The 12,846-nt window shown below is 35.6% G+C and overlaps 1 protein-coding gene across 2 annotated transcripts in view; it reads left to right on the top strand.

Moving 5' to 3' along the window:
• The first annotated feature begins 1,540 nt into the window (after nucleotides 1-1,540).
• LOC128552432 (uncharacterized) overlaps nucleotides 1,541-12,846 on the top strand; it is a 56,221-nt gene continuing 44,915 nt past the window's right edge. For both annotated transcript variants that reach the window (XM_053533469.1, XM_053533470.1), the window contains exons 1-3: nucleotides 1,541-1,668; nucleotides 2,376-2,470; nucleotides 3,144-3,246. In XM_053533469.1, coding sequence (XP_053389444.1) covers nucleotides 1,548-1,668; nucleotides 2,376-2,470; nucleotides 3,144-3,246 — 319 coding nt within the window. In that variant the 5' untranslated portion in view covers nucleotides 1,541-1,547. The remainder of the gene's footprint in view (nucleotides 1,669-2,375; nucleotides 2,471-3,143; nucleotides 3,247-12,846) is intronic.

Raw genomic sequence — 12,846 nt, forward strand, 5'->3', positions numbered from 1 at the left:
GATCAACTGCGCATGGATATATTTTTATCCGTGTTACAACAATAGGCCATTTTCCCAATTCTCGGTTACATACAGAGTTATCTTCGCACTGTAGTCCAAATCTAGGCTTAAATGGATGGGTGAAAACTGCTATATTTTGGCGTAATAATCGTTATTTAATAAAATATATATGACAAACTTTTAACCTTCTTGTTTATTTGTTGCCCAGGACTTAATAAGCTTCTCTTGATAATGAGTGCATTGTATAATTTTTTAATCATGTTTGAAAAAATTATTATAGTGCAAAAATATTGATTAATTGCTGATAAAATTAACACGTTAAATATTTTGTATAACGCTTTATAATTCATATATATTTATAAAATCATTGAATTAGATGAACAAATAATTCAATTATCTACTACAGTCGTAATGCAAGATTATCTTTAAATTTCAAAATTTCACACACTTCCTGTCTACTAGGCCGGTCAGTTCTATAATGAAATAAGTCAGCAAAATAAGAGTGAAACATCCCTCCTTTATTATTTTAAAGTATTACTGAATGGATTTCATGATGGAAAAATTCATTACCACGTGACGAGTAATAAACATGCATATAATTTCAAATGCATACGATAAGAAGGTATGGTTTGATAAAAGGATAAAAGGACTGACTGCTCTACGTTATGTAAATTGGCTTTTCATATGAATTAATTATTTCTTTATTGGTGTTTGAACATAATAACGACCACGACAGTATGTGGGATAGTACAGGTTCCGACGGTCAATTATTTTATCTTATACAACAGAGGTTTAACAGAGATATTTTCCGAGATGCATGCATGTTTCTTTTTGAAATACTGTCTTTGTAAGTCATTAAAACTCTAACAGTGTATAAAATAAATAGGGTGACTGAGCTAGTCTGTGCGATGTGTACGTTGAATAAAGAAATACACTTACGCAATGTATAAAATATGCCAAAATGCTCTTAACAACAAAACAAAATCAGCTGTGCTAAATAACTGAAAAATATACCCGTAGAGTATAACATCATTAGCTTAAAATTTTGTGGTACAAATATGAATACATATTCTTCCAGATATTTGTATTGTCGGGAATCCCAACAGTATACATTTACACTATTTTATTTTACTTTTTCACTCGACTTCTACATAATATTATCAAGAAGTTTCAAAACTTTGTATAACCTTTATATTATAGCACTCCATTTAAAACAAATTCATCAAAATGATCAGCTAAGAATAGTTCAAATTTGCTAGATAATGTAGCCTTGTCCGCTGGTTATGATTCCCAGACATTTTCGTTTATTGAAGAGTGATATATTATAGTTGAATTGAACCTGAATTGTATTTTCAGCCAGTATATACATACTTACTGACTTGATATAAAATGCTATATAAGCTCGAGCCGTGGTTTCAAGCATCTTCGATCTCTACCCAATATCATAGTAATCAACAGAAATATTTCGCATAAACTAAATAAATAAAACATGACATAAGTATTATAAATACGAAATATCTATAACTTTCTGTTCTTTCCATTTGCAGATGCCACAGCTATGGTATGTTGGACTTCTGATCACGGCCGGTGCTTTCACGTACGTCTCAGCATGCACGTGCGCCGGTCCACAACCGACTGTGCAGCAGCATTTCTGCAATTCACAATTTTGTACGATGAAGTTTGTATTTGAAGTTGTCAATAATATACTGATTTCCATGGATTTTTCTAGTTGCATAAATTCAAGAATCAAATCCCAGCAACCATTTATTTCATCTTCAAAAATTGAACCCCACGAAGTCATACCAACAATGTTTTGGCGAAAACTATGAAATTTCAATTGCACGAAACTAAATGATTTTTCTGAATGTTTTTACGCTTTTGGTACATTTTTACTTGTTTTGTTTTTTTCATTCATGACATGAGAAAATTGAGCTCGTTTCACAAGTGTATGAGTTTCATCATACTTATTTAAGGTCAACTGAACAATTACTAGGCATTATGCTTGCATGTCGCAGTTTTCTTTATCTATCTAGAAATCGCTAGTAAAATTTAAAAAATAATACCATCGAAAAGTTCCTGAGGTGACTCCATTTCAAGCCACTTGATTTATTTTTGAAATATGCCCGCAGTTTTCTTCTGTTAAATAATTTCTCTTCTGTTGACTTGGTATGACAGCTTTCCACACCATTAAAACTATTGTGTTTTGGAAAATAATGTATAGCGTACAGGGCAACAAGTCCCATATACTTCTCATTTGTTCTCTTATACGATTACTTTAGATATTTAGATATACATGAAATGATTTTAACTTGATTATATATTGCAAACTCTATTTTACAAGGACCAGGGTCCCCTGAGCTTTTTTTTTTTTGCAGCAAGTGTGTTTAAGATAAAAAACAATGGGACTGCAGTGCCTTCGGGTTCGGGAAGAGTGTATGAAGTGGAGCGACTGCGCCAATACAGAACTACTGTAAGATTGTTTTAATTACTTAGAAATGGTTACATTATACGCTTGTGAAACGTTATTGCAATCGGGCGTCAAAAATGTTTTTTTTTTTATTTAAGTGTCTGTTTAAATAGCCTTCCTTCAATGTGACTTTTTACATATAGTTTGTAATTCTTTTGATTGATGGTACTTAGATATATTTTTATTTCGATATTCTGTTGTTGTTTTTTTTTCTTTCTTTATCATCCGATGGTTAATCATACATGTATACTGTGCTATAAATAGTAACAAAAAGTAATTATAAGTTATGCGAGAGACATATGATAACATATCCGTAATGGTCACGAGTTACGAGGTCATATAGCAAACGTTAATATTTCCTGAAAGAGGTATTTTTGATAATTTGTTCAGACTTTGATTACATGAGAGATGAAAAAGCAAGGAAATTGACACGTTTGTTGAAAAAACGATATCTGAAAATAAAAATATTGAAATGAAATCCATAGTTATAAGGTATAAAAACTGGTTGTTTATGCCTTTTGGCCATTAATGCACACAAGTTTCTTAATGTCTCTGGGGCTAAAGCTCTTCTGACGTCATGACTTTGGGTGTGCCATTATGGCAGCCAGAAGGCAACCCCGAGCTACCGTATATTTACTTATGTAGCTGTGATTAATAATCAATCTATTAATTACAGGATCTGGATAGTAAGCCTGATGTGACTAAATTGTATACAACTTATGTTGATGGCTCCTTCTGTGGAGTTACTTTTGTTCCAGAGGCATACTACCTTGTCACAGGTAACATACACTAACACTGCACGGTGAAACGTTTTGTGCATACATTTATCTAATTATTAAGAAAGCGTGCAATGCACTGATCGTTCATTTAATGAATGACGGCTTAATTACTTAAACAAATTAAACTTTATAGTTGTAGGCACAATTAGGTGAATCATTTTTAATCATTGTTCAATTATAGTTTATAATAGTTTATAAATGTCTCATCCATTACATACATAAAAGGTAACACAGTAAAAGAACACACACGAGATATGTTAAAAATACAGTTTAAAGCAACATAAATCATTCACTTTAGAATTATGGGAGATATTTTAAAATTTGACATTTACGTTATTTATTACAAAGAAAGACCTACTTTCTTGAAACGTACTTTCTTGAAACAGTTATCGAGTTAACAAAACATGCAAACTGTCATTTAAAACATTTTAATCCGCTGCATTAATTGAGACCATGGTACACTTTTTAATAATATAATTAAAACATCTGTAAAACTGGGAATAAAATATCCTGTTTAAACACTAATCTATACAAACAGAATAAAACTATGAAATAAAAACAAGAGGGCCATGATGGCCCTATATCGCTCACCTGTTATCATTGCACTTAAGGACAAGTCTTCAAGGTCAAAAGATCATAATAGAAATCAATCAAAAGATTTATGAGAAAATATAGTTGAAATTTTCTTTAAATAACTTTAAAAACAAGATTTGGAAACTTTTTGTAGAGGTCCACTAGGCAATGCTACATGTCAAATATCTAAGCTCTTCTGGTTTATTTTTAGAAAATTTTGAAGATTTTTCTATGTACAATCAAGTAACCCCATGGGGCAGGGTCAATTTGTCCCCAGGGGTCATGATTTGAATAAACTTTGTAAAAGTCTAATAGGCAATGCTACATGTCAAATATCTAAGATCTAGGCCTTCTGGTTTATTTTCAGATTTTTTTTTAAGATTTTCCTATGTAAAATCAAGTGAACCCTAGGGTGGAGTCAATTTTGACCCCGGGGGACAAGGTTTGAACAAATTTTGTAGAGGTCCATTAGGTAATGCTACATGTCAAATATCTAGTCTCTAGGCCTTCTAGTTTATTTTTAGAATTTTTTTTGAAGATTTTCCTATGTAAAATCAAGTGACCCCTGGGGCGGGGTCAATTCTGACCCAGGGGGTCATGATATGAACAAATTTTGTAGAGGTCCACTAGGTAATGCTACATGTGAAATATCTAAGCTCTAGGCCTTCTGGTTTATTTTTAGAAAACTTTTGAAGATTTTCCTATGTAAAGTCAAGTGACCCCTAGGGCGGGGTCAATTTTGACCCCCAGGTCATAATTTGAACAACTTTAGTAGAGGTCTACTAGGCAATGCTACATGTCAAATATCTAAGCTCTAGGGCTGCTGGTTTTTGAGAAGAAGATTTTTTAAATATTTTCCTATGTAAGTCAAGTGACCCCTGGGGCGGGGTCAATTTTGACACCGGGGGCCATGATTTGAACAAATTTTGTAGAGGTCCATTAGGCAATGCTACATGTGAAATACCTAAGCTCTAGGCGTTCTGGTTTATTTTTAGAAATTTTTTGAAGATTTTCCTATGTAAAATCAAGTGACCCCTGGGGCGGGGTCAATTTTGACCCCGGGGTCATGATTTGAATAATTTTAGTAGAGGTCCACTAGGCAATGCTACATGTCAAATGTCTAAGCTCTAAGGCTTCTGGTTTTTGAGAAGAAGATTTTTTAAGATTTTCTTATGTAAAATCAAGTGACCCCTGGGGCGGGGTCAATTTTGACCCCGGGGTCATGATTTGAACAAACTTGGTAGAGGTCCACTAGGCAATGCTTCACACCAAATATCTAAGCTCTAGGGCTTCTGGTTTTTGAGAAGAAGATTTTTAAAGTTTTTCCTTTCGGTTGCCATGGCAACCAGTGTTCTGCATGGAATTCAATTCTTTGAACAATTTTGAAAGGGGGCCATCCAAGGAACATCCCTGTGAAGTTTCATCAAAATTGGCCTGTTGGTTTAGGAGGAGATGTTGTTTAAAGTAAAGTGTGGACGGACGTACAACGGACGGACGGACGGACGCCGGACGGTGAGCGATCACAATACCTCACCCTGAGCACTTTGTGCTCATGTGAGCTAAAAAATAAAGAGTATTTATCAAACTAAATGAAAAGACTTTGACGAGTTTTAAATATGTCACATGTACTATTATTCTATATGAAATAAAGGCAATTACACAAAGTACTACAGCACAAATTTATAATTATACATTAATTTTCTGAAATACTGAAGAAAAATGGTGCTAAACCAGAACAAATTAATTTCTGAGAATTGAAACTGTAAGGTTGTTATGTATATGTTTATAAAGTTAAAACATAATCACAAAGACTGATATAAATAAAAAATAAGTAAGGATTAACAATATGTACCAAATATGGTATTTTGAATTCAAATGGGATATCACTGTCCGCAGTATATGTGAAAGTACCATGTGTGTCCCGTTATCTCATAACTTAGCACTGTGTTATTAGCCGACTGGATAAGTAGGATAGTAACCTGGACCCTTGTGGCGACAGCATCTTACGCTGAAATATATGTGAAGCTACTCCCATGCTCTGTCGTACACCTCTTACTACCAATATGGTTGAGAATAAAACGGATACATAAAGCCGTTACTCGGGCATCTGTTACACGATAATTTTTGAGAGGGTGGGGGTTTCCGTTACACTGTTCGTAGCGTCAGTGCTGTTCCAGTGCTAGCTGAAGTATAACAAATCTTTATATATTATATTATATAATACCAGATTTACATAGCACCCATGATAAACACGTTCAAAGGCGCTTTACAAAGCCCAAAGGCAGTCACTCGGGGTGCAAAATTTCATCCTCTTTTAGTACAGACACAGAGCAATCTGACCAGAGGGACTGAGTGAGACAAAGCCTCCAGAACAGAGAGAGAGAAATCCTTTTAGATACAGGCCTGTCCGGCTAACTTAGCCTAGCGCTTTGAGAATAGACAGTCTGGTTCTTTAACGTGCCCGGTGTATAGCACCGATACACACGAAGCCGTCATTCCTGGGAAGAACTAGCACTGGCCTCTTAGTTAGTTGGGAGCCACTCAAAAGCATCTCAGAAATTTCCAGTGCCTAGACCGGTATTCGAACCCCGGACCTCTGGATTGACAGTCAACCATGTTCCCACTAGACCACCGCGCCACCTAAATCGTTTTATCCCTATTGCCCTTGGTGTCATGAAAATATTTCAAGTAGTATTGCAAGGACTGTATTTTTGTGCGTTTCTGCTTTTTATCAACTTCTCATGTCTTTAAGCATATTCAGGAATTGGAGGTTTTTGATTTCTGTGATTTATTTTCTGATGTCCATTGCGCAGTAGCAGTATCACTAAAATGTAAAGATGACGTAGATAGTCATGTTACAAATGTAAATAACAATGCTGATTATATAAGTATGGAACCTATTACAAAAATATGGGACTTTGATAAATCTGAGTTATTTATTGAAAATTTAGATATCTTAAAAAATGCTGAAATAGAAATTCGAATAGAAAATTTGGCATATAATAGGATTATTTCTACAGATGACTTAAATGATATTGTTACAGAAATAGGGAAAGTTTTTGATAACAGTTCTAGACAGTCATTTGGAACATTGAATGTCAGGAAAAATAAGCAAAATAAAATGAAAAATGTAATACTAACCGTTGGTTTGATGCTTCATGTAGAAATGCTAGAAATGTTTATCACAAAACTAGAAAAGCGTATAATATGTATAAAACGGAATATTATAGAAAGCTTCTTAAAACAGTCAGTAAAAAATATAAAAAATCGATGCATTACGCAAAACATCGTTATACCCATGAAAGAATGGAAAATCTAAAGGCATTAAAATCTAGCAATCCGAAACTTTATTGGAAAATTATAAATTCTAAAGGTCAGGTAGTAGAAACAAGTGCAAGTCTAAATGACCTTTTTAGTTTTATAGTAATCTGAATACAGAGGACTCTGAAAACGAAACTGATGGTCCGTTTATTACTGAACAAAATGACATTTTAATAGAAGAGATTAATTCGGCAATTACTGAAGCTGAAATATTAAAAGCTATTAAATCTCTTAAAAATAGCAAAGCTCCAGTTATTGACAATATTGTTAATGAACAGATCAAAGCATCTTCTAATATTATGCTTCCATTATATTGTAAATTGTATAATCTTGTATTTGATACTGGAGTAATTCCAGAATCTTGGACTATTGGTATAGTTAAACCAATATATAAAAATAAAGGTGACCCTTGCTTACCTGAAAATTATAGGCCTATATCACTTTTGAGTTGTTTTGGAAAACTATTCACATGTATCTTGAATAATAGATTAAATTCATATGCTGAAAATGTACGACTAATAAAATCTTCACAGACAGGTTTCAGAAAATCTCACTCAACTTGTGATAATTTATTTATACTTAAGAGCTTGATAGATATTGTACAGTCTAGTAAAAAGAAATTGTATTGTTGCTTTGTAGATTTCAAACAGGCATTTGACTCTGTTTGGAGAAATGGCTTGTGGTATAAATTGCAACGGGAAAAAATAAATGGAAAATGTAAAATTCACACCTTCAAACGACATATATGGCTATTCGACAAAGGCAATTACCAATTACTACGAGAGAAAGCAGCAAACATAAACTGGCACCAACTTAAACATACAAACATAAATACATATACCAAAAACATCACAGACACTATTCTTAGCATTTCTAAATCTTGTATTCCAAACAAAGACGTTACCATCAGACCCAGCGACCCACCCTGGTTCCCTCCAAACTTGAAAAAAATGATCAGACAAACGCGTAGATATTACAAGAAAGCTCAACACACAAACACAGAACATGACTGGCTGAAATTCAGAACACTTCGCAACAAAATAATAACTACCATCAGACAATCTAAGGAAAAACATATACACCAGCTAGCAACAAACCTCAAAACAATACAACAAAACTCTAAATCCTGGTGGGCGTGTTTGAAATCTTTCATCAAACCAGCATCCTCTTCTTCTTCCTCCATTCCCCCTCTTCAAGACGGCGATGATATTGCAGAGGACGACCAAATGAAAGCAGACATTCTCAATGACTATTTTAGAGACCAGACACTTCTGAGTGAGCCCGAGAACATTGCACCGGAACTACAAGGTGATATACCTCCTCTGTCCACAATGCCTCCGATCCAAGTATATCCTGATGAAGTCATGACCGTCTTGAAAACCTTACCTCTTGGTAAAGCAGCGGGCCCAGATGGTATCAACAACAGAATCCTCAAAGAGCTCTGTAATGAATTATCCACTCCTTTGGCAGACTTGTTTAACAAATCTCTCACTTCATCCGAATATCCCGATACATGGAAGGAAGCATTTGTCACACCTATTTTCAAGGCAGGAGACCGATCTGTTCCCGGAAACTATCGTCCTATAGCTCTCCTTCCTACATTAGGGAAGGTCTTTGAAAGAATTGTCTTCAAGCACACCTTCAACTATCTAACCTCACACAACCTTCTCACTCCCCTCCAATCAGGGTTCATCCCAGGGGACTCTACCACAAATCAACTTACATATCTGTATAACTTTTTCACTGAGGCCATTGACTCTGGAAAGGAAGTCAGAGCAGTCTTCTGTGATATTAGTAAAGCGTTTGATCGTGTTTGGCACACTGGTCTCTTGCTCAAGATGAAGCGAATGGGCATCGATGGTACGTTACTATCCTGGTTCTCGTCATATCTTTCTCGTCGCAGACAATCTTGTGTAATCCCAGGTGCACAGTCTAAATGGAATACCATAAATGCTGGAGTACCACAGGGATCAATCTTGGGACCTCTTCTATTTTTAACATACATCAATGACATTGTCAACAATATACAAGCCCATATTTGTCTTTTCGCCGATGACACAAGCTCTATCTGGTAGTCGAGGATCCTCAATCTGCTGCATTTACTCTTAACTCCGATCTATCAACTATCTCAAACTGGGCTAAATCTTGGCTGGTGAAATTCAATCGGAAAAAGACCGAATCCCTTACCTTTTCTCGGAAAACTGGTATCAGGGCTCACCCAAGCTTACAAATGAACGATGAGACGATCCAAGAAGTGACAAGTCACAAGCATCTTGGTGTTGTTCTTTCTGCCGATCTGAAATGGCACAATCACATTGACTATATTGTAGAGAAGGCTTACTGGCGTATCAACGTCATGCGAAAGCTTAAATTTGTCCTTGATCGCCACTCTCTTGAAACCATCTATACTTCGTTCATTCGTCCGATACTAGAATACGGGGACGTAGTCTTTGACAATTGTACTATCCAAGGGAAAAACACTGTTGAAAAGATCCAACATGAGGCAGCTCGAATTGTAACTGGTACTACAAAGTTGATCTCGATTGCAAAACTCATGGGCGAAGTTGTTTGGGAAACACTTGAGTCTCGCCGACAGAAGCACAAACTACTTTTATACTACAAAATGACCAAAAATCTTGTTCCTTCATACCTATCTAATCTCTGTCCTATGCCCGTTCAAAATCAAGCATACAACCTCCGGAACCAGGATGACTACAGAGTTCCAAGAGCCAGGACTTCACTATTCTACAACTCATTTCTCCCTTCTACGACACGAGCTTTCAATGATCTTCCTATCTGCGTTCGTAACTCACCAACTTTGTATTCATTCAAGAGGCATCTTTTTCCATCTTCTTCAAAAGTTCCGGCGCACTACTATACTGGTAAAAGAAGGCTTCAGATCTACCACACTCGTATCCGAACTAACTGTAGCTCCTTAGCAGACGATTTGTTTTCTAAAAACATAATACCTTCACCTCTTTGTGAATGTGGTCAAAGAGAGACTGCTCGGCACTTCTATTTGGAATGTCAGCAGTATCAAAATATAAGACCAGAGTTGATAAATGGTATAAGTTTACACTGTCAAGTCTCTATAAAAACTATCCTCTTTGGTAACACTGAACTTTCAGACACTGCAAATGAACAACTCTTTCTTGTGGTACACAGGTATATTGAGAAATCACGTCGTTTTGACTGATACTGCAATTATAAGGTAACCAAAACTCTCGGTCGCTCTTTCTTCAGCTCTTTTACTTTCCACCTATCCTGTACACTATCAAGTAAAGTTATATACAATCATCTGAAAATCTTTAACTACATCATCATTTCTCTCCTCACTATCTTATATTCGATTTACTTTCACTCCTTTTTTTTCTTCTATCAAGCACAACCATGATTTCGTCAACTAGTATTATCAAACTGAGACCCGCCATATCTTGTACCGATATTTAGTATGCTTTGGAAAAAGCTTCAATAAGCATTAATTTGCTTTCAGCTTAATCCTTGTCATTTTTGTTGTGTTCAATATGTTTTCATGTAGCTGTATATAGACGAATAAAATATGTTTAAACCAAAATGTTTTAATGTCATACATAACTTATACAGTAATATTAAGTCGAAGGTGGTAACCAGTAAAGGCTGTACAAACTTTTTCAGTTGTAATGTCGGTGTGAGACAAGGCGAAAATTTGTCACCTTTTTTATTAGCTCACCAGAGCACAAAGTGCTCAGGGTGAGCTATTGTGATCGCTCACCGTCCGGCGTCCGGCCGTCCGTCTGTCCGTCGTCCGTCCGTCCGTCCGTCCACACTTTTCTTTAAACAACATCTCCTCCTAAACCAATAGGCCAATTTTGATGAAACTTCACAGGGATGTTCCCTGGATAGTCTTCTTTAAAAATTATTCAAAGAATTGAATTCCATGCAGAAATCTGGTTGCCATGGCAACAGAAAGGAAAAACTTTAGAAATCTTCTTCTCAAAAACTAGAAGCCCTAGAGCTTAGATATTTGGTGTGAAGCATTGCCGAGTGGACCTCTACCAAGTTTGTTCAAATCAAAAATCTTCTTCTCAAAAACCACAAGCCTAGAGCTTAGATATTTGACATGTAGCATTGCCTAGAGAACCTCTACTAAAGTTGTTCAAATCATGACCCCGGGGTCAAAATTGACCCCGCCCCAGGGGTCACTTGATTTTACATAGGAAAATCTTCAAAAATGTTCTAAAAATAAACAGAAGGCCTAGAGCTTAGATATTTCACGTGTAGTATTGCCTAGTAGACCTCTACAAATTTTTTTCAAATCATGACCCCCAGGGTCAAAATTGACCCCGCCCCAGAGGTCACTTGATTTTACATAGGAAAATCTTCAAAATTTTTCTAAAAATAAACCAGAAGGCATAGATCTTAGATATTTAACGTGTAGCATTGCCTAGTAGACTTCTACAAAATTTGTTCAAACCATGACCTCCGGGATCAAATTGACCCCGCCCCATGGGGTTACTTGATTGTACATAGAAAAATCTTCAAATTTTTCAAAAAATAAACCAGAAGGCCTACAGCTTAGATATTTGACATGTAGCATTGCCTAATGGACCTCTACAAAATCTGTTCAAATCATGACCCCCGAGGTCAAAATTGACCCCGGCCCAGGGGTCACTTGATTTTACATAGGAAAATCTTCAAAAAATTTCTAAAAATAAACCAGAAGGCCTACAGCTTAGATATTTCACGTGTAGCATTGCCTAGTGGACCTCTACAAAATCTGTTCAAATCATGACCCCCGGGGTCAAAATTGACCCCGTCCCAGGGGTCACTTGAGTTTACATAGGAAAATCTTCAAATATTTGCTGAAAATAAACCAGAAGGCCTAGATCTTAGATGTCTGACGTGTAGCATTGCCTAGTAGTCTTCTACAAAAAAAATCAATTCTGGATCCTCCAGGGTCAAATTTACCCAGCCCCAGGGGTTACTTGATTGTATATAGGGAAATCTTCATAAATTTGCTAAAAATAAACCAGAAGACCTAGATCTTAGATATTTGATATGTTACATTGCCTAGTAGACTTCTACAAACTTTTTTCCATTCATGACCCCCGAGGTAAACTTGGCCCCACCCCAGGGGTTACTTGATTGTAAATCTTCTAAAAAAATTCTAAAAATCATCAGTTTGACATTTGAAACATGTAGCTCATATTACTCTGGTGAGCGATCCAGGGTCATCATGACCCTCTTGTTTAGTATATTCTTAAATGACTTAGAAAGTTTTCTATGTGAAAGAAATGTTGAGGGATTTAGCAAAACTTTAAATGCCGAAAATTTACATATATACTTGAAATTATTGATTCTTTTATATGCAGATGATACTGTGATATTTGCGGAATCTGAAAACGATTTACAAAATGCCTTAAATGTTTTTAAATCATATTGTGACCTGTGGAAATTGAAAATTAATGTTGATAAAACAAAAATACTTATTTTTGGTAAAGGTAGAACCAGATGAAATTTGAATTTTTATATTGGAAACAGTCAGGTAGAAATCGTCAAGGATTACAAGTACCTTGGCATTTATTTTACCAAGGGTGGATCCTTTCTTACAACAAAGAAATATATAGCGGACCAGGGAAATAAAGCGTTGTTTTCTTTTTCGAAAAAAAATTAAACCCTTTAATTTGTCATATGAACTGCAAATAGATCTCTTTAATAAGATGGTAA

Source organism: Mercenaria mercenaria, unplaced genomic scaffold (genome assembly GCF_021730395.1).
Source record: "Mercenaria mercenaria strain notata unplaced genomic scaffold, MADL_Memer_1 contig_2799, whole genome shotgun sequence".
Taxonomy (NCBI): domain Eukaryota; kingdom Metazoa; phylum Mollusca; class Bivalvia; order Venerida; family Veneridae; genus Mercenaria; species Mercenaria mercenaria.